The 24,609-nt window shown below is 32.3% G+C and overlaps 3 protein-coding genes across 6 annotated transcripts; 1 reads left to right on the top strand and 2 right to left on the bottom strand.

Moving 5' to 3' along the window:
• The first annotated feature begins 1,146 nt into the window (after positions 1-1,146).
• Positions 1,147-5,797, top strand: LOC100855204 (bifunctional nuclease 2). Of its 4 annotated transcripts, none has more exons than XM_059736481.1 (10): positions 1,147-1,945; positions 2,777-2,989; positions 3,100-3,152; positions 3,232-3,288; positions 4,029-4,094; positions 4,198-4,269; positions 4,683-4,792; positions 4,882-4,973; positions 5,164-5,235; positions 5,399-5,797. In XM_059736481.1, exons 1-9 carry the CDS (start codon positions 1,681-1,683, stop codon positions 5,214-5,216), a joined length of 981 nt encoding a protein of 326 aa, XP_059592464.1. In that variant the 5' UTR covers positions 1,147-1,680; the 3' UTR covers positions 5,217-5,235; positions 5,399-5,797. The 4 variants fall into 4 exon arrangements, 3 of the variants coding, with proteins under 3 accessions (XP_059592464.1, XP_059592462.1, XP_059592463.1); XR_009465561.1 differs by having other exon boundaries at positions 1,148-1,945; positions 5,164-5,307; XM_059736480.1 differs by having other exon boundaries at positions 1,149-1,945; positions 5,164-5,222.
• A 171-nt stretch (positions 5,798-5,968) lies between these two features.
• On the bottom strand, positions 5,969-7,788 carry LOC100259049 (ammonium transporter 2 member 3). Its single transcript, XM_002270470.5, has 3 exons — positions 7,144-7,788; positions 6,690-6,975; positions 5,969-6,594 (listed from the first exon to the last, which is right to left on the bottom strand). The coding sequence occupies exons 1-3, from the start codon at positions 7,744-7,746 to the stop codon at positions 6,077-6,079; spliced, it is 1,407 nt and encodes a 468-aa protein (XP_002270506.5). The 5' UTR covers positions 7,747-7,788; the 3' UTR covers positions 5,969-6,076.
• A 2,540-nt stretch (positions 7,789-10,328) lies between these two features.
• On the bottom strand, positions 10,329-12,403 carry LOC132253595 (ammonium transporter 2 member 3-like). Its single transcript, XM_059736089.1, has 3 exons — positions 11,761-12,403; positions 11,330-11,615; positions 10,329-11,234 (listed from the first exon to the last, which is right to left on the bottom strand). Exons 1-3 carry the CDS (start codon positions 12,361-12,363, stop codon positions 10,744-10,746), a joined length of 1,380 nt encoding a protein of 459 aa, XP_059592072.1. The 5' UTR covers positions 12,364-12,403; the 3' UTR covers positions 10,329-10,743.
• Between the last annotated feature and the right edge of the window lie 12,206 nt (positions 12,404-24,609).

Raw genomic sequence — 24,609 nt, forward strand, 5'->3', positions numbered from 1 at the left:
GCTAGTTGTAGAATATTATTTTTTGTTAGATTTAAGTCTAACTAAAATAACAATGGTTTGATTAATTTGACCACTTTTTTTCTTTTTCCGTCTAAGTGAATTGGCTTATGGCAAAGGGTTAGAGATTTTTCTTCCATTTATCAAGAACACGATTGCTAAATAAAATGAATTGCTAGTTATAGAACATTATTTTTGTTAGATTTAAGTCTAACTAAAATAAGGTTTGATCAATTTGACCACCTTTTTTCTTTTTTAGGTTGAAGTAAATTGACCTATGATAAGGGTTAAAGATTTTTCTCTCATTTATCAAGAACATGAGTACGAACATAACGGACCTTTCTATTAATGACCCTTTCAACTCCCTTTTCTTTGGTTATGGACTTCTTCAAAGTATTAAAATGAAAAATGTATTTAAAACTTGTCAAAACTAAAGGATTTGTCGTCATTAGAAATTCAAAGCTTTGATTCAAAATTTTCTTTATTTATCCTCAGGAGAAATTGTCAAAACTAAAGGATTAGTCAATCGAATAATTGATAGTAATTGAATAGGATTGAAAATAATGGAATTGTTAGTTGTAGAATATTATTTTCATTAGATTTAAATCTAACTAAAATAACGATGATTTGATCAATTTGATCACTTTTTTTCTTTTTTTGGTTGGAGTAAATTGATCGAGATTTTTCTTTTATTCATCACGAACAGAACTACTAAATGTCGTCTTATACGACCATAATGGACCCTTCTATTAATGACCCTTTCAACTCCCTTTTCTTTGGTTATGGACTTTTTCAAAGTATTAAAATGAAAAATGTATCTAAATCTTTTTTTTAGATACAAATTAAAATAAGTATCGATAAATACTTCATGGCATGTTTTATAATGCAAAGTTGTTAAATCATACAATTTTTTCCCACAAATGAAATGAAATAGTTACAGGGAAAAAAATATATGAAGTGGGTGTGCCAAATGGTAAAATTCAGCATATTCTCACCAACCCCAAACCCTATCGTGCTCCAACCACTTGGTCATGCTCAAACGGTTCCTAGTTCCTACACCACTTGGTCTTTAATGGGTCATCCCTGTCAGGCTGTGTCACCCCTCTCTGTCGGCTTTTGGAGAAGACATTCATATTATCTCATTCCATCTAGCCCCCAACAGCCAAACAACGTGCGTCTCATATCCACCCACTTGGACCTCTCAGCCTAATAGCACGTTCCAACCGTGTTGAATCTTCCGATGAGAAGTCAGCGTCGCCTCTAACCGTCCAAGGGACTCTTCTCTTTTTCTCAGCCTCTCTTCTCATTTCTTTCGTTAATTCGACCAATTTGGCTCCCACCTCCCGACCTTAACAAGACTCTTCGTTTGCGGTATTGCCAGGATTCGAGAAATGACTAGACACTTTTTTCTCATACTTATTCAAATATTACCACGTGATTCGTAACTTTTACTGTGTGTAAATTCACAGACCAGTTATTTGGATTCTTTAGGAGGATATTTTAGAAATTAAGGAGGAAAACAGATCCTTCAGAAAAAAGGTAGGGGTGGGGGTGGGCTGCATTAACAAAGTGGTTTTCAGTGACTTCGATACGAAGCCATCTTCCGTCATTTTTCTCTCCCACTTCTCAGTTTCGACTCTTCCTGATTGGTTGAGCTTTGCGTCTGCCGTCTACCCAATTAATATGCTCCGAGCTCATTTATGCCTGCCTACAGTCTCCGGTGCTGGACTTGTCGCGCAGCAATTCGACGGCAGCCGTTTGGTCTCCAATTCGCTGGTTTCATTCTCCTCGCGGTTCTCATTCCAATTAGGTTTCAGAGGCAGACACAGTCGCGGATCCAAATCCGTCATCATTTCTTGTAGAGCTTCTCGCGGAAGCTCCGGTGACAGATCGGCCAATGGCGAAGATCGCGATCAAGATTATCTCGAAGCCTTCGTTCTCATTTCAGGTTTCCATTCGTTTTTTTTTTCTTTCTTTTTTTTCTTATTACAGAAAGGATGAATTTATTTCCGAATTCTTTGGGATTTTCGCCTTTTTTTTTTCTTTGACGCGGTATAAATTGGAGTTATTAGAAAATCAAATGCGCGGGCGTTTGATGGTTTTTCTTAGTAAGAGAATGTGCTATTAGCATGAATTGATCCTAATTTTCCTAGAAACTGTTGAATATAAAGAAAATACAGCAAAAGAAGGTCTAGTTTATAGGTATATATAGAAATACTAGTTTGATCATGTGGTTTTGAATGCCCTATCCTGTAAATTTATCTCACTGCAATTTTGCTTATGGGGAAATGCAGTACGTAAAGCATCTGAATCAAGAGTTGAAAATTCTAAAATTGGCTGGAGAAAAGGAATTTATTGGCTGCAAATTTATTGTAGAACCTATACCTTTGGTGAGAGAAGGTTCCTGGTGGATACCTTGTTTGCGAAATGCAGCTAGGGAAAATCTTGGAACTGTAACTATGTCCTGTTTTCAACATTGGAAAAGGAAAATGGAACAACACTGAAATACATGTTTATTAATGCACTTTCAAAAACAGATTTAAAAAAGAATTTCCTGTGCCCTCTTTAGAAAACCTTAAAATTTTACCTTGTGTTTTACAAAAACGCACGCTCTACAACAATTGAAAAAACAAAAAAAAGCACTACCATGTTCATTGTTTGCAGTTGCTAAGAATGCATCATGACAAGTTTTGAGTAGTTACTTCTTTTTGTGTGTGTGTGTGTTTTTTTTTAATCCATTCCAATGCCTCCCTAACTTCCACTATTTAAACTATTGAAGAAACTATCAGCCACCACCAGATGCGTAAACAAGGATTTCTGGAAGGGAATAAATGGCAATCTTGGGGCCAACTGCATCCTTTTTCTGCTCAAACAAAGGATTTAAGAGCTGATGTCAGTTCAATTGGACAAGGATTTCTTCGTCGTTTTCAGAGTCCCACAATTTTTCTTAAGCTTTCTTGTGATGGAGACTTCTTACTACCAATTATTGTAGGTATATTGATGAATTTCTTCAGTAATCAATGTGTTACTATCTTCAGTTATTCCATTGTCATTTGATGGACAGTTTTGCAAAGAAGTAACTTTAGTTTTCTCCTATTGCAGGGGAGTTTTCTGTTGAAAAACTTATTGATACCTTACGGGAGGATGCAATTGTGGTAACCATTTGAATTAATTTTCATGGAACCTATTGTTTGTCTATTTTCATATCAATGATTGGATAAGATATTGCTGCAGGATTGCCCTAATCAGTTTCAGTTTGTGAGAGATCTTGTGGGGAAACTTGGCTACAAAGTACGGTGCTTATTTTTCATGTATTAATACATGCATATGCTTGTATTGTTAGTCATTTTCCTACTATAGTGGCTATTTTTCATTGCATTTTTTAATAAAGATACTAGTTTTAGATTTTTATTAACATGATTTCTCATTTGCCTAGCCTCATTGCTTATATTGGATTTTCATAAGTTCTATGCAAGTGACTAAACAATTGTGTCTAGTAGTTGTTGGAGAAAGAGAGGGAGAAATCCAAAAAAGAGAAGGGATATAAAGGAAGTAATAGGATGGGTTCTCCTTTTTTAACTTTGCATCATTTACTTGAGTGAAAACACAGTAAGCTGGTACTACTCTTCCATATCTGGAGAAGAAACTTGCAACTAGAAACATCTAACACCCCTTTGATGCCCCTTTGACTCTCTCACACAATAGCTGGTCTATCTATTTGGCTCTAATTTGACATGTGAAATTTACTAATTGTCTATCTTTCTACTTAAAGCATGTCCTGCAACTTTTTGTTGATGCATTTATTTAGAATCATAGGAGTATATATGAAGTGATTATATTGATTATTACTTCATCTGACATGATTTTTCAGTAGTGTAATGCCTGTAACCTTTAACTACCATGTTACAAAATTTTACATCATATCATAGTTAATTATTACATTTCACTTTCTAAACATTATGGTACATTTATTGACTAAACTATTCCCGTTTCCCTGAATTCCTTTAACAAAATCATAATTTTAATTGCAGGTAAACATGGTGAAGATCACAGAAAGAATCGTTAATACTTACTTTGCCAGAATATATTTTAGTAAGGTAGGCATAAACTTGCGAAGCATATGCATTATGCATTGCTGAAAATACAACAGCTTCATGTAATTTCTTTTTATGTTCATCTTGAGGTTTTTATATCATGCAGCCAGGGGAGAATAATATTCAAAGTGTTGATGCACGTCCTTCAGATGCCATAAATGTAGCAAAACTATGCAAGGTATTTACTTTCCACACCTTGGCAGCCAAACTGCTATTAATATTTGTTAACCCAAAAGAAAAGGCTATGCATTGTGAGCTTAGGTTTTAAATCATTCTGCAATTTTGAGTGTCTTTCACAGCTTATTATTCTTATTAGCACCCTGTTGCTCACCAAGGCTGTCTTGAACTTGCTAAATTGAAGTTCTGGTGTCCAATTCTGACTATGCTGTCATACACCTTGAAAGGAATTGTTTATTACTGACAGTAAAATAAAAAAGTATACAGATAACAAGCTAAAAAAAGATACAATTGACATACAAACTGGATTAGTCAAATAGTCAGGGAAGCCCTCTTTGTGTGCATGTGTGCGCCCCCCTATTGCTTATAATTCAAATAGTTTGGATTGAGTTGTGCAATTTATTGTGTCTGCAGGTGCCAATATATGTAAATAAACAGATTATCTTGACAGATGCCATTAGAATTGTTTATGGGATGGGAAGAGCTCGTGATACAAAATCTGTTTATGATGTTGTCTTAGACAGGTATTACTGTGCTTGCTCTAGAGGCCTTGTTTTCATGTCATGAGTTTTTATTGTACCGTGCCACTAAGCATGAGTGGTATCTTTTCCAGTGCTGCTGACGGTCCAGATTTACTTGCTGAGGAACTTGATCTGGTGAGGAATATGAGTTTAGCTATTAAGGAGGAAAGGTACAATGATGCAGGTATATTTTAGATAAAGCAATAACAGGCCTCTTATATGAACGCTGTTATAAATTATACTGTAGATTCTCCCTCTCTTTTTTTGTCTTCTAATATGCCCATCTCCATTTAATAAGTGATGGATAAAATAATGCTCATATATGGATGCTACTATAATATAGATTCATCTTGACTGATCAGTGGTTTCTGCAGCTTTGTGGAGAGACAAACTCATGAAGCTGCGGGAGTCAAGACATGAGCTATAGCTGATGGTGTGTACCCTTTGTATGCTTATCTATCGCCATTTAGAGCTTGATTCTCTTCTTTGAATAGCATTTTCATCAAGCTTGGGAAAAGGTTTATGGGGTTGGTTTCTGGTTTGGTGTTAGTGGCTGGATGCCATTTCATATTTGGTTGAACAGTGTCACCGATTTATCATTGATGACAGGATCGGTGTTCGTCGGGGAAGAAAGCATGGAGTCTTTTCATATACAGCATTTCTGTAGGACTATTTAAGTGAGAGGGGAACACACCATAGTATCCGATGCTTGAGAAATGACTGAGTACCCCCAGCAATTCGTGGGAAAGGGCTAATGACAGAAGAAACTTCCCAAATAATGATATGTACAGCTTTTTAACTTTCCACCAAATGTTGGCCCATGAATGTAAATGCAAAATAATGTATTCAATTATATCAACCTAATATCAATCAGAACAGATAAGTTCCCAATGCTTGTACCTAGCCCTTGGTAGGTTAGTATAGCAAGAAACAGATGCATCATCTCTCCTTGCTAATGTCAAACACCTCCCGTTGAATAGCAGTGGAAGAGTATTTCTATTGGTTGCACTCTTGCTTTGTCCACATTCTTCTTTATTTTTCAAACAAAATATCATGTTAAAAAGGGAATGCGTGCACTGGCTTCTGACTTTGAATTTTACTTTTCAGTTGGTAATTCTTTTGGTCCATTTTTTAGGAGGTCAGAGAAACTGGGCATTCTTATTTCCCTAGTTTCGCTTGAATAAAGAATATTTTGCATCCAAATAAACTGAAGTAATTATAAAAATACAGTTGAGGGACAGGGAAAACCAACTTATTAGCAAGTTTAAAAAGAACTTAAACTTGCAGTTAACAATGACGGCACATGGAAGGAATTGTGAGGCGACGATGTGGGTGTGTTGGCCTCCTCTCTCCGTCTCCCCATAGGGCATACGCTTCCTCTCCATGCGCTGCATCATCACCTATCTCAAGGTCTCTTTCGTCCATTCTGAGATTAAGAAAGCGGCTTAAGAATATACAGATCAAGCTTGTCACAACCACATTCCATGAAGCCACAAAAACAGCTCCTAGAATCTGGAAGCCCATTTGTTTTAGACTGTCCATTAATCTACCCTGAATTAGACCATAAAATAAGCCTGGTCCATACGGTGTCTCCGTGTAGTATAGCTTCAAAAGGCTGGGTTTGGCCAATATTCCAGAGAGGAGTCCTCCCAAAGTGCCAGCCACTGCGTGTGTGTGGAAGGCACCCAAGGTGTCATCAACCTTCTGGAAGAAAGCTGATTTCCTGTGCAAAACCATCATGGTGTACCAGGGTATTGAACCAGACATTGCTCCCATCAACCCTGCTGCCCATGGTTCCACTATCCCTGCCCACGTGAAGATCAAGAGGAGAAGCCAAATGTTTGAATGAGAAACAAGAGTAGAATGTAGAGTTGGGCAAAGAGATAAACCAAGGACAAACCTGCAGCAGGAGTGATGCAGACGAGACCAGTGATCATCCCCTGCACAGCCCCAATGGCAGAGCTTTTCTTATAAACCAACATGTCCATTGACAGCCACACGAAGAGGCTGGTGGCTGTGCAGATATGGGTGTTGAGAATAGCTAGTGAAGTGATCTCATTCGCTGCAAATGGAGACCCGCCGTTGAAACCTGTCCAACCCACCCATAGGAACCCTGCTCCTCCCAACATGTGAATTATGTTGTTTGGTGGAAAGTGTTGCCTGTCATGTGAAAGCCTTGGTCCTACCTATTCTCACCCACGCCACCATAAAATCCCACAATCAATTCATCAATTCAATCATGCACACACTATAACATCGTCCATCCATTGTCTAACCACACACAAAAAATAAAATAAAATAAAATAAAATAAAATAAAAACCCAAAACCAAAACCTTAATATCATTTTTCTTACCCAATAAGCCGCTGTGAAACCAGCCACCCCGGACGAAAGATGAATGACATAACCACCCGAGAAATCTATGATACGGTTTTGAAGAAGCCCACTGCCCCAAATGTTAAAGGCTCCAATGGTGTAAGAAAAGGTGAGCCACAGAGGAACAAAGGACATCCAAGCATAGAAATTCATCCGCCCAAGCACCGACCCACCAAGCAATATGACAGTGATGGCAGCAAATGCAAATTGATAGAACACGTAAGTGGCGGTCGGGATGTACCAATTTTTTGCCCTCTCCAGCAGATACTTCTGGCCCAATGCAAAGTTGGGCTTTCCCAGGATAGGACACATCCTTTCCCCGAAGGACATCTCATGGGCCCAGAGCACCCAACATATGAGCACCACCGCAAAGGCGTAAAGGGCCATGAAGGAAGAATTCACTGCCCATTTCTTCTTCACCATGCTACCATACAAGATTACAAGCCCAGGAACGCTCTGTATGGCCACCAAAGCTGCTGCTGTCAGCTCCCATGCATTGTCCCCTTTGTTCATCCATTCCGGAGACCCCTCATCCGGCAGAAGTCCCGAAGGAAGAGGCCCCTCAAGTTGCGGCCAACTCATAAAAGGAGGAGAGACAAAAACGGAGGAAGAAACGAAAAATAATTTTAGAGAATGGCGGTGGGCATTGCAATATAAAGTGACACAATTTTGGAGGTATTCATGAAGGGGAGAGCATTGGAGATATCGTTTGTTGATCTTAAATATATGCACAGGATCATAGCTGTTGCTTACTTTATAGATTCATTTTGGGATTTCAGAAAGGGAGTTGCGTGGGACACAATCGCTTATTAGTGTTTTGTCCGGTTTCTAACGTCGGCTTTGCAAAATGGGTGGTGTGAGCTTGAGCAGGCGAGTAGGTTTGTTTGATGTATAGTCAACAGGTGCTTCTGGCAAATTTTAATATTAAAAGTGAATCGTCGGTGCCTGTATATTCAGAATCCGACATGGGTGGCCAATGCCGATGGGATTGTTGCAATAGCTGAAATACCGTGCCAGTGCATCGGTTTACTATACTTTCGAAGCCTGATACTTGTATAATTTTATTTTGGAACAATGCTCCTTTAAAATATTACAACTTTGAAGTAGTGCATCTATGAAATAATGTTGTTGTACTACTGCAGCACAACAACGTTATAAAATTATTGTTGGAGGCGGAGGTCCGACGGCCGGGGGCGTCGTGGGCCTGTGTTTTAGAGGCTGCTGAAGAAGTTGCTGTCACCGATTCTTACGACAATAAGAAAAGGGTATGCTAAGACAAACCCATTGTCTTGGCCATGGGAATGAGTCGAATGACACATCCCCTTAAAGGGGTACAGCATACCCATTGCCTTAGCCATGGAATGGCACACCCCCTTTGTTTGGTGCGCCATTAGCTCTTCCTTCCTAGTGGTTAAAGTTGTCTAAACACTTGTCCCAAATTCTTAGGATTTTTCATTAATTTGAGAAGGCTAAACGGATTTTTTACTAAGACTTTTGCCACAAGGGATTTCTAGTTCTTCCTTGTCCAAAAAATTAAATATAATTAAAATTAGTTGGAAACTTATGTATTTTAAAATTATTTAATCTTTATATTGATGAATTAAAATAAATAAAATGAGTTCAAAATAGCAAGTAAAAATAATTTATCATCTTTAATTTTATTTTTTATTTTTTTTCAAGAAAAGTTTTCTTTCCTTTTACTTTTCCTTTTTATTTTCTTTTCTTTGCATTTTCCCTTAAATTTTCTAAAAATCAAACATAGCCTTTGTGGTTGTCATGAGTTTGTTAACTTAGATATCCATCAATGGAGGATTCCTAGAAAGTTATTGCTAGTTAAATTGGTATCTTTATTTTATTTTATTTTATTTTATTTTATTTATCCATCATCCTTCCTGATTTCTAGAAGTAAATAAAACACTCAAAGTGAACCAAAATGAGAGGAGTTTAATTCCTCATTAATAATGACACTGAAGTCTTGTTACAAAATCTTATTAATCAACTCAAACTTGACATTGTAATTCAGAATTCTTACTAAAAAATCCAACATAAAATTACATCTTATTGTGAGTTTGTTAATCTTTAGCAATTGACTGAAGTGTCATTTGGATCTGCCTTTTGTTTTTTATTTTTTTAAAATAGAAAAAATAATTTTTATATAAAATATAAGAATTCTTCTTAACTTCTAAAAAAAAGTTAATAATTTTTAAAAATTATTTTAAATTTACGTTTTTTTATATAAGAGTTATTATATTTTATATAAAAATTGTTCCCATTTTTTATTTTTAAAAACAAAAAACATGAAATATATATATATATATATATATATATATTAAAATTTTATAATTAATTTTAATAATATATAAATTCATATTTGTAATATCATATTGACATTATACAAAAACATTAAACTTGAATTACTTAAGTGGAATATGAGTAACCAAAAACTCATTTTTAAATTTAATAAGAGTTTATATGCTTGTTTGATTAATTTTGTTCAAGCAATTTCATAACCTTTTTTTTTCTTTTTAATATTCAAAGAACCTTTCATGGTCACTCTTATGACATTTTATGAGGACTCAAGCCTTGGGAGCTCTCACAATAACTAATATTAGGTAATTCAACATATGATTAGTGAACCGAAAACTATGTCACTTTTCAATGTTCGCCCTTACCAATTGGGCTACTTGACAGATTCAAAGAACTTATAACTTACATAAGAGCTTGCCACGAAAGTCAAGAAAGAATTGTTTCGCATAGAAATTCTATTTTGATTTGACCATACATAAGGGTATTTAACTTAATTAAACAAAGGTTAAGTACCTAATGTGTTGTTTTCGGTTTCGTTGAAAAGACTAGCTTGTGGCCAGAAAATAAAGCCAGGCAAATTGGTTGGATTTGCCACAAGAGAGAATCAAAAGCTGGTTTGGACTATTGACTATCGACCCAAGACCCAAAAAATAGGATCCTTGCATAAATCTGGATTTATCACAAAATGATCGACCTTTGACCATTCATGCTCGGATGATGCTACAGTCCCAGATTTGATTATCGATTTTTCCTTAGATAAAATCCCTTACGGAAATATTTTCTTAATTATGTATGGAATTAAAAGATACGTTGCTGGAGAAACGAGTTCAAGTGCTTATTCAAACGAAGGTGCCATTTCTTCACGGCCAAGAATGAATAATTGAACACGGGACAAGGACAAGAACAGAAGACATGAAATAATTTTCCCCACAATCTCTTTTTCTTTGTTCCGGAGAATGATCGAGTCATGTGCCCTGTACATCCCTCCCCAATTACATTTACTTCCAGAAAACTGAAACAAAGAAGGGGAGAGAGAGAGAGAGAGAGAGAAGGAGATTAATACTTGCCATGTTTATGCCAACAGAGCAGCATCACCACACATCTCCTAGCAATATAAAATCTGGACCTCTTCTCCTTGGCCATTGCCATCAACCCAACACTCCTCTCCTTTGCAGCAGACCCCATCGACCGGGAAACACATTGACCCATTTTCCACCCAGAGAAACCCAGAAGCAGAAGCTCCAAAACGAAACCCAGATGCGAGACTTAATTTTATGGTGTAATCCTTGAGTCTTTCTTCATATCATCCGCGTGCGTGCAATCGTCTCTTTGTGTTGTCATAAGCCATTTCTCATAACCATTAAGCAACCGTTTCTTTGTCATTCTGAGATTAAGAAAGCGGCTTAAGAATATACAGATCAAGCTTGTCACAACCACATTCCATGCAGCCACAAAAACAACTCCTAGAATCTGGAAGCCCATTTGTTTTAGACTGTCCATTAATCTACCCTGAATTAGACCATAAAATAAGCCTGGTCCATACGTTGTCTCCGTGTAGTATAGCTTCAAAAGGCTGGGTTTGGCTAATATTCCAGAGAGGAGTCCTCCCAAAGTGCCAGCCACTGCGTGTGTGTGGAAGGCACCCAAGGTGTCATCAACCTTCTGGAAGAAAGCTGATTTCCTGTGCAAAACCATCATGGTGTACCAGGGTATTGAACCAGACATTGCTCCCATCAACCCTGCTGCCCATGGTTCCACTATCCCTGCCCACGTGTAGATCAAGAGGAGAAGCCAAATGTTTGAATGAGAAACAAGAGTAGAATGTAGAGTTGGGCAAAGAGATAAACTAAGGACAAACCTGCAGCAGGAGTGATGCAGACGAGACCAGTGATCATCCCCTGCACAGCCCCAATGGCAGAGCTTTTCTTATAAACCAACATGTCCATTGACAGCCACACGAAGAGGCTGGTGGCTGTGCAGATATGGGTGTTGAGAATAGCTAGTGAAGTGATCTCATTCGCTGCAAATGGAGACCCGCCGTTGAAACCTGTCCAACCCACCCATAGGAAGCCTGCTCCTCCCAACATGTGAATTATGTTGTTTGGTGGAAAGTGTTGCCTGTCATGTGAAAGCCTTGGTCCTACCTATTCTCACCCACGCCACCATAAAATCCCACAATCAATTCATCAATTCAATCATGCACACACTATAACATCGTCCACCCATTGTCTAACCACACACAAAAAAAAAAAAAAAAAAAAACCAAAACCTTAATATCATTTTTCTTACCCAATAAGCCGCTGTGAAACCAGCCACCCCGGACGAAAGATGAATGACATAACCACCCGAGAAATCTATGATACGGTTTTGAAGAAGCCCACTGCCCCAAATGTTAAAGGCTCCAATGGTGTAAGAAAAGGTGAGCCACAGAGGAACAAAGGACATCCAAGCATAGAAATTCATCCGCCCAAGCACCGACCCACCAAGCAATATGACAGTGATGGCAGCAAATGCAAATTGATAGAACACGTAAGTGGCGGTCGGGATGTACCAAATTTTTGCCCTCTTCAGCAGATACTTCTGGCCCAATGCAAAGTTGGGCTTTCCCAGGATAGGACACATCTTTTCCCCGAAGGACATCTCATGGGCCCAAAGCACCCAACATATGAGCACCACCGCAAAGGCGTAAAGGGCCATGAAGGAAGAATTCACTGCCCATTTCTTCTTCACCATGCTACCATACAAGATTACAAGCCCAGGAACGCTCTGTATGGCCACCAAAGCTGCTGCTGTCAGCTCCCATGCATTGTCCCCTTTGTTCATCCATTCCGGAGACCCCTCATCCGGCCGAAGTCCCGAAGGAAGAGGCCCCTCAAGTTGCGGCCAACTCATAAAAGGAGGAGAGACAAAAACAGAGGAAGAAACGAAAAAGAATTTTAGAGAATGGTGGTGGGCATTGCAATATAAAGTGACACAATTTTGGAGGTATTCATGAAGGGGAGAGCATTGGAGATATCGTTTGTTGATCTTAAATATATGCACAGGATCATAGCTGTTGCTTACTTTATAGATTCATTTTGGGATTTCAGAAAGGGAGTTGCGTGGGACACAATCGCTTATTAGTGTTTTGTCTGGTTTCTAAAGTCGGCTTTGCAAAATGGGTGGTGTGAGCTTGAGCAGGCGAGTAGGTTTGTTTGATGTATAGTCAACAGGTGCTTCTGGCAAATTTTAATATTAAAAGTGAATCGTCGGTGCCTGTATATTCGGAATCCGACATGGGTGGCCAGTGCCGATGGGATTGTTGCAATAGCTGAAATACCGTGCCAGTGCATCTGTTTACTATACTTTTGAAGCCTGATACTTGTATAATTTTATTTTGGAACAATGCTCCTTTAAAATATCACAACTTTGAAGTAGTGCATCTATGAAATAATGTTGTTGAACTACTGCAGTACAACAACGTTATAAAATTATTGTTGGAGGCGGAGGTCCGACGGCCGGGGGCGTCGTGGACCTGTGTTTTAGAGGCTGCTGAAGAAGTTGCTGTCACCGATTCTTACGACAATAAGAAAAGGGTATGCACCAATGCCGTAACCCTTAGGGTAAGACAAACCCATTGTCTTGGCCAGGGGAATGAGTCGAATGACACATCCCCTTAAAGGGGTACAGCATACCCATTGCCTTAGCCATGGAATGGCACACCCCCTTTGTTTGGTGCGCCATTACCTCTTCCTTCCTAGTGGTTAAAGTTGTCTAAACACTTGTCCCAAATTCTTAGGATTTTTCATCAATTTGAGAAGGCTAGACGGAATTTTTACTAAGACTTTTGTTGGGGAAAAGGAGGCCATTAGGGATTTCTAGTTCTTCCTTGTCAAGTCTTTATTTTTTTCTTAGTGAATTTCATGGGTTGTAAACTTAGAAAGGGAAAGGAGGCTCCTAGGGATTTCCACTTCTTCCTTGTGAAGTCTTCATGTTTCTTAGGTTATGTTTGGTTCCGGAAAATACAAATGAAATAAAAAAAATGTTAAGAAAAATGATTTTATCATGTTTGGTTGTCCTACAAAATATTCCAAAGAAAATTAAATATAATTAAAATTAGTTAAAAACTTATGTATTTTAAAATTATTTAATTTTTATATTGATGAATTAAAATAAATAAAATGAGTTTAAAGTAACAAATAAAAATAATTTATCATCTTTAACTCTATTTTTTATTTTTTTTTATTTTTTCTTTCCTTTTACTTTTCCTCTTTATTTTCTGTTCTTTGCATTTTCCCTCAAATTTTCTGACAACCAAACATTACCTTAGTAATTTTCATGAGTTTGTTAACTTAGATATCCATCAATGGAGGATTCCTAGAAAGTTATTGCTAGCTAAATTGGTATCTTTATTTTATTTTATTTATCCATCATCCTTCCTAATTTCTAGAAGTAAATAAAACACTTAAAGTGAACCAAAATGAGAGGAGCTTAATTCCTCATTAATAATGACACTGAAGTCTTGTTACAAAATCTTATTAATCAACTCAAACTTGACATTGTAATTCAGAATTCTTACTAAAAAGTTCAACATAAAATTACATCTTATTGTGAGTTTGTTAATCTTAAGCAATTGACTGAAGTGTCATTTGGATCTGCCTTTTGTTTTTTATTTTTTAAAAATAGAAAAAATAATTTTTATATAAAATATAAGAATTCTTCTTAACTTCTCATAAAAAAGTTAATAATTTTAAAAAATATTTTAAATTTACGTTTTTTATATAAGAGTTATTATATTTTATATAAAAATTGTTCCTATTTTTTATTTTTAAAAACAAAAAACATGAAATATATATATATTAAAATTTTATAATTAATTTTAATAATATATAAATTTATATTTGTAATATCATATTGACATTATACAAAAAATTCAAAACATTAAACTTGAATTACTAAAACCTTAAAGTGTGGAATATGAGTAACCAAAAACTCATTTTTAAATTTAATAAGAGTTTATATGCTTGTTTGATTAATTTTGTTCGAGCAATTTAATAACTTTTTTTTTCTTTTTAATATTCAAATAACCTTTCATGGCAAGACTCTAATGACATTTTATGAGGACTCAAACCTTAGGCATTGACCGTCTTGTAATAACTAATATTAGGTAAATTCAACATATGATTAGTGAACCAAAAACTATATCACTTTTCAATGTTCGTCCTTACCAATCGAGCTACCTGACGGATTCAAAAAACTTATAACTTATATAAGAGCTTAGTACGAAAGTCAAGAAAGAATTGTTTGGCATAGAAATTCTATTTTGATTTGACCATACATAAAGGGTATTTAACTTAATTAAACAAGGGTTAAGTACTCAATGTGTTGTTTTCGGTTTCGTTGAAAAGACTAGCTTGTGGCCAGAAAATAAAGCCAGGAAAATTGGTTGGATTTGCCACAAGAGAGAATCAAAAGCTGGTTTGGACTATTGACTATTGACCCAAGAACAACAAAATAGGATCCTTGCATAAATCTGGATTTATCACAAAATGATCGACCTTTGACCTTTCATGCTCAGATGCGACTGTCTCAGATTTGATTATCGATTTTTTCTTAGATAAAATCCTGTACGTAAATATTTTAAAAGATACGTTGCTGGAGAAACGAGTTCAAGTGCTTATTCAAACGAAGGTGCCATTTCTTCACGGCCAAGCATGAATAATTGAACACGGGACAAGAACAAGAACAGAAGAATGAAATAATTTTCCCCACAATCTCTTTTTCTTTGTTCAGGAGAATGATCGAGTCATGTGCTTGTAAATCCCTCCCCAATTACATTTACTTCCAGAAAACTGAAACAAAGAAGGGGAGAGAGAGAGAGAGAGAGAGGGAGGGAGATCAATACTTGCCATGTTTATGCCAACAGAGCAGCATCACCACACATCTCCTAGCAATATAAAATCTGGACCTCTTCTCCTTGGCCATTGCCATCAACCCAACACTCCTCTCCTTTGCAGCAGACCCCATCGACCGGGAAACACATTGACCCATTTTCCACCCAGAAAAACCCAGAAGCAGAAGCTCCAAAACGAAACCCAGATGCGAGACTTAATTTTATGGTGTAATCCTTGAGTCTTTCTTCATATCATCCGTGTGCGTGCAATCGTCTCTTTGTGTTGTCATAAGCCATTTCTCATAACCATTAAGCAACCGTTTCTTTGTCATCAAGGGCTGGTCCACCTTTGCACGGTTCTGACTACTCGCTTACGTCTCTTTTATTTTCTGACTCCACGTTTCATTTTTTCATTGGTGGGAACCTACCTCCGCCGTTACACACACGATTGACCAACCTCATTATTTTTTTATTTTTTATGGAATCCATATTTCAAAGTCTAAAGCAAAAAAAATAAAAAAAATAACAACTTAATATTTTTCCAAATATTATTTTCAACATTTTAAATCCCATTTAATAAGAAAAATTAATTTTAAAGGAATTTCATAAGTCTCAATATGCATAATTACATGGATATCCCACCTTATAGTATCACAATAAATTTAAACCTTATACTTTGTTAACATATACACATAATATTTAATAGGAAATTTAAAAAAAAAAAAAATCATCGTATTTGGTATAATATTTTATAGTAATAATCTAATTCAGTTAAAGTCGTGTCTAGTGGAATAAGGAATGAAAATAAATATTTTGTTCCATTTTTATTTCTCTTTGAATAGGAATGAATTTGGTAATTTTAATTCATTTTTTTAATATATATAAAAAAGTAAGATTAAAATAATAATTTGTTTGCATTTCAATGTCAAGTAAAAATGGAAATAAAAGCAAAAAAGGAAATAAATTATCAATAATTTTTGTAGATATAGTTTAAAATATTTTTTTATTTTATTAAAAAGACCTCTCATTACATAATTTAAAATAAAATTGTTTTTAAAAATTATATCATTGTTTGGTTGTTAATAAGTTTTAAAAACAAAGTAAAATAGAGAATATTTTTACATTGGAAGAATGAATTTCAAATCAAGTGAAATTTTGTATTGAATTTATTAATAATTTTAAAAAATAACTTAAAACTCAAAAAATATATATAATAACTATAAAAAAAAATTAATGTTTTAAATTCTTTAATAAATCTTCTAAAAGTTTTAAGAATAATTTGAAATTCAAAAAATTAATTAATTAATTATAGATTAAATTAAATAATTTAGAATGTCATCTCCATAGTTGAGTAATAAATGTATGTATATAATAAAAAAATTGGCCCATTTTTTAAGTTAAAACATTAAATTTTATTTGTTTTTAAATTCATTTAAAATAGAATTGTATTAGAAATTATTAATTTTGAATAATTATTCTTTATTTTAAACAAAATAAATTAATTATGTTTTTATAAGATGTTAATATCATATAAAACAATATTAGAAATTATTAATTTTAAATTATTATTATTTATTTATTTTTTAAAATCAATTAATGTTAATATCCATATTTTTATAATATTTATAAAAATGTAATTTATGATTTTATTATATTATTAATATTCATAATTTATTAAAAACTATTTATTTATAATTATAAACTTATTTTTATTTTTAATAAGATATGAATTTAATTTAATTTACATTATATAAAATGATTTTTTTTTTTTTACAAAACCAAAATAGAAAATTATTTTTAGAAGCAAATTATCTAGAAAAGTTTTTAGTTTTTAAATTTTAGGAAAGTGCTTTTAAAAATAACTTATACTAGGAATTAAAATACCTCATAATTACGATGAATTCAAATCTTACTTATAAGTAAAATTTTGTTTTCATTAAAATTATTTTTTTTATTCTATTCACCTCATAATTTAAATTATTGAAGCATACAAATGAAAGAGTAAATATCAAAGAAAATAATTTTTTTTATTTTTTATTTTGCCGTTGAAAATAGTAAAAAAAAAAAGTCAAGTATAACAATTAAAGTACGTTAGAAACTTATTTATTTATATAAATTATTTAATCTTTTATATAAAAAAATATTAAATTAAATAAAATAAAATCAAGAATAAAAAAAGACATTGAATATTAATAATATTTGTTTCCCTTAGTTTAGGAAATAATATTTATTTTCTTTGATATTTATTATATCTTTCTTTAAATAATCCAAAGTATAAATTTAAAAAAAGAAATAATAAAATTCAACATTTTCATTACTAAATTATTAAACTTTTCATGTTATTAGACATGGTATTAAAATTAGTGGAGGAGGCTCGTCATCATATTCTAGCCTTCTATCCATATTCTTAATTCCTAGTCTTTTCAAATCGACCACTTATTTTGTAGTATCAGTGTTCTACACTACAAATTTCCCACTATGACAAAATCAATCTATCCCCTTAGTTTGTAGCATCGATGTTCTCCAACATCTCTTAAATAGAAAAAAACATATTAAAGAAATTAAGGAGGATGAAAAATCTATTATTGTTATTGATCAACAATGATATATTTGTTACCTTCCGAGTTCTTAGAACCATGAAAGAAAATGGTTTCAATAGTTGAAAACCACAGGATTATGATCACTTGAAGAATATTTAAGAAGCAAAAAACAAATAAATAAATTTTACTTCTCTTTAATAAAGAAAATAATTATTAAATTATTAATTACATTAATCAACTTACATATAGAAACTTATATTTGAGGCACATTAAAAAAAATTAATAATAGAAAATTTGAATCAAGTGTAAGAAACCAAAAAAATTAAGGTTACATTTACACATTCATTTTATTACAATATGATTTAATAAAATGATGTAACATCCATTTAAGTAGAATCTTTTTTAAATTAGTATATGGATATAACATTCATTTATTCAATCAATATAATGAATATTATGGATTAATATTGAAACCAAGATACATGTATGACAAAGATGCATTGTTGTGCCAAACACTTCTAGATTTGTCCCCTTGAAATTTCATTTATTACAAACCAACATTAAAAGAAACTCTTTCATTTATTTATTTATGTTAATGCACTTTCAATGATACGTAAGCAAGATATTTCTGAACTTAAATTTACTTTTTAATGATTATCGATATTGGTTTTCTTTTAAATGCACATCTATATAACTTAATTTTTTTTAATGATTATTGGTATCAATTAAATGTTAGAGTATTGAGGTAAATGATATGATAAACAATTGGAAGAAATCATCAGTAGAATAGATGGATGTACTTAATCTATGTTTGGTTGATATGATATAATAATAAAAGATAAATTGCATATCTTATTTTATATATGTGGTTGACGATAAAATACAATAAATATCTTATTATTTTTCATATTGCATGTTTATATATATTTAACAATATAGTATAATATTTTTTTAATGACAATTTTATTAGTAAAAATAAAAAATACTCATTAAATGATAGTTGTAAACAATTTGAAGATAATATTAAATATGAAAGATATTTCATATTTTTTTAATAGTAAATATTATGATGTAATATAATTTTAATTTTAAACAAACTTCACACATTGAAGTACAATATGTTTTTATTTTATTTTATTTTATATAAATCAAATATAAACATGATACACAATATATTCTCATTACACATAATACCCGAAGATATTATATTTCATTAGAAATATTTAAAAAAAAAAATTTCGAATTACCTTCTAAAATGCCTAAAATCTTAGATTAGTTGTTTTATCGATGAATTCTCAGTCCTATGTCGTGAATGGAATTACAAATTTTGAGAAACACTATTTTTCACAGCACAAATGCTTTTAACCTTATTTTCACGAAGAAGAAAAAAAATTAGATGAAATTTAGAAGAAAACTTTTTTGCAGAGCATTCTTTCATTTTTTTTTTATAGAGAGAGGGTAGGAGCTAGAGAGATATATCCTCTTTTATTTTTGTTTTTAATTATATATATTGGGGAAGTTTTTCGACAATTTCAACTCTTAAAAACAGTTCATCCTTAACTCTTGTTTTGTTGAATCGGAGCAAGTCAGATCCCACTTAAGCACCCATATACCCAACTCCAACAAGAAATGATATAATATGTATCATACCAACCAAACACAATATTGTAGTTTGTCAATGTGTTACATGCCATTAGTCTCCAACAAAGAGAGTCTGAAAACCTCTTTAAGATATAATCCAGTGAATTATTGAGCTTTATGTAATCATTTCAGGCTTGTTGGTGCAGTCCATGATGCATTATATTGGTTTTAAAGGTGTGGGAAAATTTGGCAATTGGTCAGCTATATATCTTATTAGGCCATAAAGACTTGGGCATTTTATAGGAAGCTAGGCATATGAATAGGTTTGGCTACATTAATGAAACTTGACCCACATATATTTGTCAAGACAAGACCCTGTCATGTGGGTTTGAATGAATCAACTTCATAGCCCCTTGCATTTGGACACCTTACGCATATAATGATCTGGATATATCTTTCAGCTTTATCTAGTGATCATATGAAATGACACATGACTTGAAACCAAGCTCTACGCCTAGCTCAATATATGTAGAAATCCAATTCTCATTGAAGGCCATCAAGAGTGGCAATTATGTATGTTACGTACATTCCCTTGCCAGCATGGGTTGTTTCATTAAAATGCAGTCTCTGTCTACAAGCATATGACACAAACTCAAACCTACCACATGCTGTGTTTCTTTGACAACATTAAGTTCTGCAGAGATCGGTCTCTCCACTCAAATGACTTTAGTCGGTGGGTCAACTCATACTTTAATTTTTTTGGAAAATATGAGAGAGAAAAAATAGAGATAAAAAAATGCATTTAAAATCAATAAATTATTTTTATGTTTCTTTAAATTCAATTCATTTATATTTTTTCATTTTATAAAGATTAAATAATTTTAAAATATATAAATTTTTAATCAATTTTAATTATATTTGATATATATATTTTTTTTATATTTTCAATTGTGAAATCAAATATGAGAAAATCTATATGTGTGTGTGTGTGTGTTAGAGTTTGACAACTATTTGATCTAACCCAAGAAGCTTGTGGCATAATATATGTGGTGAAGATAAAATTATGAGATTCCTTAGAAGTGTGGCCTTGCGACCTCTTGTCTTCCCCACCTTTGGCCTAGTTACCCTTGGATGGTGGCTTATGCTTGAGATACCTAACATGGCCGAAGAGGAGCTACTGTTAGTGCACCATTGACCCTATTAGGGATACAAAGATTTGCCCTATGGACCAATTTTATTTATTACTCTCCTCGATACATACCACAATATATATATATATCTGATTTTTTTTATTTAAGGTTTTTTCATGTAAATTTGTATGTTCTTATACCGTTTTGTTTCTTAGCACTGTGTGCTTTTTGACTAACTGTCATGAATAGTAATCTCGTGCATGAATAGTGAATAGTGAATAGCAAAATTCACTTTTCCACCGAATTCCACCGAAAAACCCACTTTCGGCTGAGAAGACTTCTGACAGACTGCTTTATACTGTGTAGTCACATGCTTGCTGCTTTTGGTGTAGAAACTGCAAGCTTGTAAAATATTCTTGATGGAAGACATAAGGCTGATGATTACTTAAATCTTCTTATTGGAAGAAGGATTCCTTCACAGTCGTCACCATTGTCTGGAAGGTAGCTTGTTGAATCATCAGATTCTGCATAAGAATTTTCTTGGGAGAAGCTTGAGCTTCCTTCTTCAAAGATTTTCTAGAAATCTTAAGGGGTCTTAGCTGCTGCGAGCATGACTTGTAACTGTTGCTTTTTGAGGAGAAACTGAGACATATCATTACTGGCTGAGACTTGTGTGGGGTTCTTGAGGAAATACTGCTTAACTGCATCAATAGATGCATCATTTTTCAAGGCATCCCACCATTTAGTTTTAAAAGTCCTTCCTAGAGATGGAAAGGCTGCTGATTCATCTGTAATGATAATATAGTCCCACTGGACTATCCAAGTAAGACCAAATTTGCTGAAAAAGAATAGTAAATGGGGAAAAGCTGAAAGTTCTCTGGGGATATTAAAAGAACTTCTGAATAGCTCAAAGCCATCCAGGATGGGCTTAGGAAGAATCTTAATAGTCGGACCATAATAAGTTCACTAACTGTAGAACCAAAATGGGAAAGAGGAAAGTTGATTCTTAGATGGAAAATAGAACATCCATGAATGATGGAAGTCCCTATTCTGGATCAGAAAAGCATTAAACCATACTTTCTGATCCCAATAATTAAAAAACCTTGGCTTTGATGGTTCAGAAAATTCCCTTGAAAGATTAGGATTTCCACCCCATTACTTGACAATAAGAATCTTATAAATATGGCAGGTGGAGAATGTCAAGCCCATATTTATATATATATGTTTGAGGTATAAAAAATGTAATTACTCAAATATAAAGAATGTGACTAGAAAATAAAAATGTGAAAAGAGATACTAAGGTACAAAATTTGTAATATAAGTACAAATAATATGACTAAGATATGAAAATAAGATTAAATTATGCATAATGTAATTAGGATGCACAAAATGTGATTGAGGTATGATAAATTTGAGAAAAATATTGAATTCTAAAAGTTGAAACTTAGTAGACATAATGTGAGTGTAGTAAAAAGTATAATAAAAATATTAACTTAAGAAGAAGTATTACAAAATAAAATAAAATAATAAAAAATATAATATTATGTTGCAGAAATAAATAATATAGAAGTATTACATTTAATATGATTTTTATCTTATTTGTCAAGTTACCAAATTATATTAATAAAATTTGCTTAAAACAATAATGGTAAAACTTTTAAATTTGTGCAGTGCACTAAAATCCAAACTCATAAATTTTCACGGTATAATCATAAGATTTGATAATGAAAAATTATGTTTCAGCATTAAAATTTAGAGTGTATTTGATAGTAATTTTAGAAAACGTTTATAACATTTCTAATACTTAAAAGATAAAAATTTTAAAGTGTTAAAAAGATTAGAAAAACTTCCGATAATCATTGTCTAACACACTCTTAATTCTATGACCTTTTAAATTTGCAATTATAATGACATATATAAGAAGTAAATAATTAAGCTTTTATATAAAATATTAAAATTTATCCTTAATAAAATATCTATATATATATATATATAGATGAAGAAAAACCAAAGAAGGTAAAAAAGAGAGAAATAGTTTAGGGCTTGTTTGGTAATTGTTTTCAAAAACAGTTTTTTTGTTCTCTATAACAAAAAAACTAGGAAAATATGTTTGGTAATTAATTTTTTTTTTCTATTTTATGTTTTTAAGAATAGAAAATATGGTATTTAGAAAGAACATTTTTTTAATTGTTTTCCACTGTTTTCATTTATTTTTTAAGAGCTGTTTTAAAAAATAATTATATAAATATGTAAAATGATTAAAAATAAAGCATTAAACATAAAAATAATTTTTAAAACATATTCAAAAATATTAAATATAAGTTACAAATATTTTAACTTTTCAAATAGATTTTTGTTTTATAAAGCATCAAAAAATTATTTTCAAAAATTATTCTCAAAAACTGTTTTTTAAAATTGTTTCCAACTATAAAATATGTTCTTATTTTTTTTTTTTTTAAATATACATCAAGAAAAACTCAAAGGGTTATATTAACATATAGTTGTTTATATAATAGATATTATATAAATAATTTTTTTTATAGATATATTTATTTGTAACGCAATTCCGTAAATTTATAATAATAAATTGTTCCAAGAAATTTAAAAAGAAAAAGAAAAAGAAAGATAAATCTATGATTGAAAAAGGGTTAACAAAAATGATAAAAGTTACGTTTAATAAAAAAAAATATAGATAAAAGAAAATCCAAAAGAGACGAACAGATCGAAGTAGGTAGACAGACACAATTATGAGCAACTGTTTAAGTATTGAAGTAATAATACAGACAGGAGACATACATACACTGCCATTTTGCTTTTGAATTAATAGTGGTTGGTTGCAGTTAAAAAAAAAAAAAAAAAAAAAAAAATCCACCATCCATATATGCCACATCCAATTAGATTGCATATTATTTTAGAATATCACATTTTCTATCTTAAAGGATTATATATATACTCATTTAATTATTTATTTATGTGAATCGACTTCATGCCACTAGAGGTAAAAATGGCTACGGAGGCGAAAATTTTTCCGCTCCACCTCCAATTTGAAGGATTTGGGATAAAAATAAATTGGTTTGAGTGGGCTTAGAAAGTTTTCAAAAGTCGTATGGATATAGGTATGATTTTCTCATGATGTCCCTATTACATATCATTTTAAATAAAAAAAAAATATTTTAATTAATTTTTTTTATTTTTCAACTTTTTAATATATAAATAAAATATTAATTTTTATAAAAATAAAATATAAATATTTATAGTTTTTATTTATAAATTATATATATTTTTAATAAATTTTAAAAATTGAAAATTTGAAAAAAATTTAAATGAGATGGGGCAAGTATGAGAATTTCTTATACTTGTCTGTCTTGTTTTGTTCTATTTAATTTTTTTTTAAAATAATGATGAAAATAGATATAAATAACATGATAGGATTGAGGTAGGGATGACTCATTTTGAACCCTCTTATTGTTATCTCTAATTAGCGTAACATGATTATTGTTGATGACAAGAAGAAAGTTATTTTACTTTTCATAAAGAAAAAAAAAAATAGAGGCTAACCATGTGGTTTAGCTCATAGTAATATAGTCCGATTGTTTTTAACAAATTTGATGAAGAAATATTTTTTATTTACTAAGTATATTTAAGAATCAAACTTCAATTTAATTTGTTTAAAAATTTAAAAATTTTCGTATAAAAGCAACATTTAAAAAAAATTCTACGACCTTCATCGAAGGATTGAAAACCTTTAAATTTACTTAAAACAATAATGGTAAAACTTTTAAATTTGTGCACTGCACCTAAAATCCAAACTCATAAATTTTCACGGTATAATCATAATGTTCGATAATGAAAAATTATGTTTCAGCATTAAAATTTAGAGTGCATTTGATAATAGTTTTAGAAAACATTTCTAATACTTGAAAGATCAAATTTTTGAAGTGTTAAAAATACTTCCTATAATCATTGTCTAACGCACTTTTAATTTTATAACATTTTAAATTAGTAATTATAATGA

This window comes from Vitis vinifera, chromosome 4, assembly GCF_030704535.1.
Source record: "Vitis vinifera cultivar Pinot Noir 40024 chromosome 4, ASM3070453v1".
NCBI classification, from domain to species: domain Eukaryota; kingdom Viridiplantae; phylum Streptophyta; class Magnoliopsida; order Vitales; family Vitaceae; genus Vitis; species Vitis vinifera.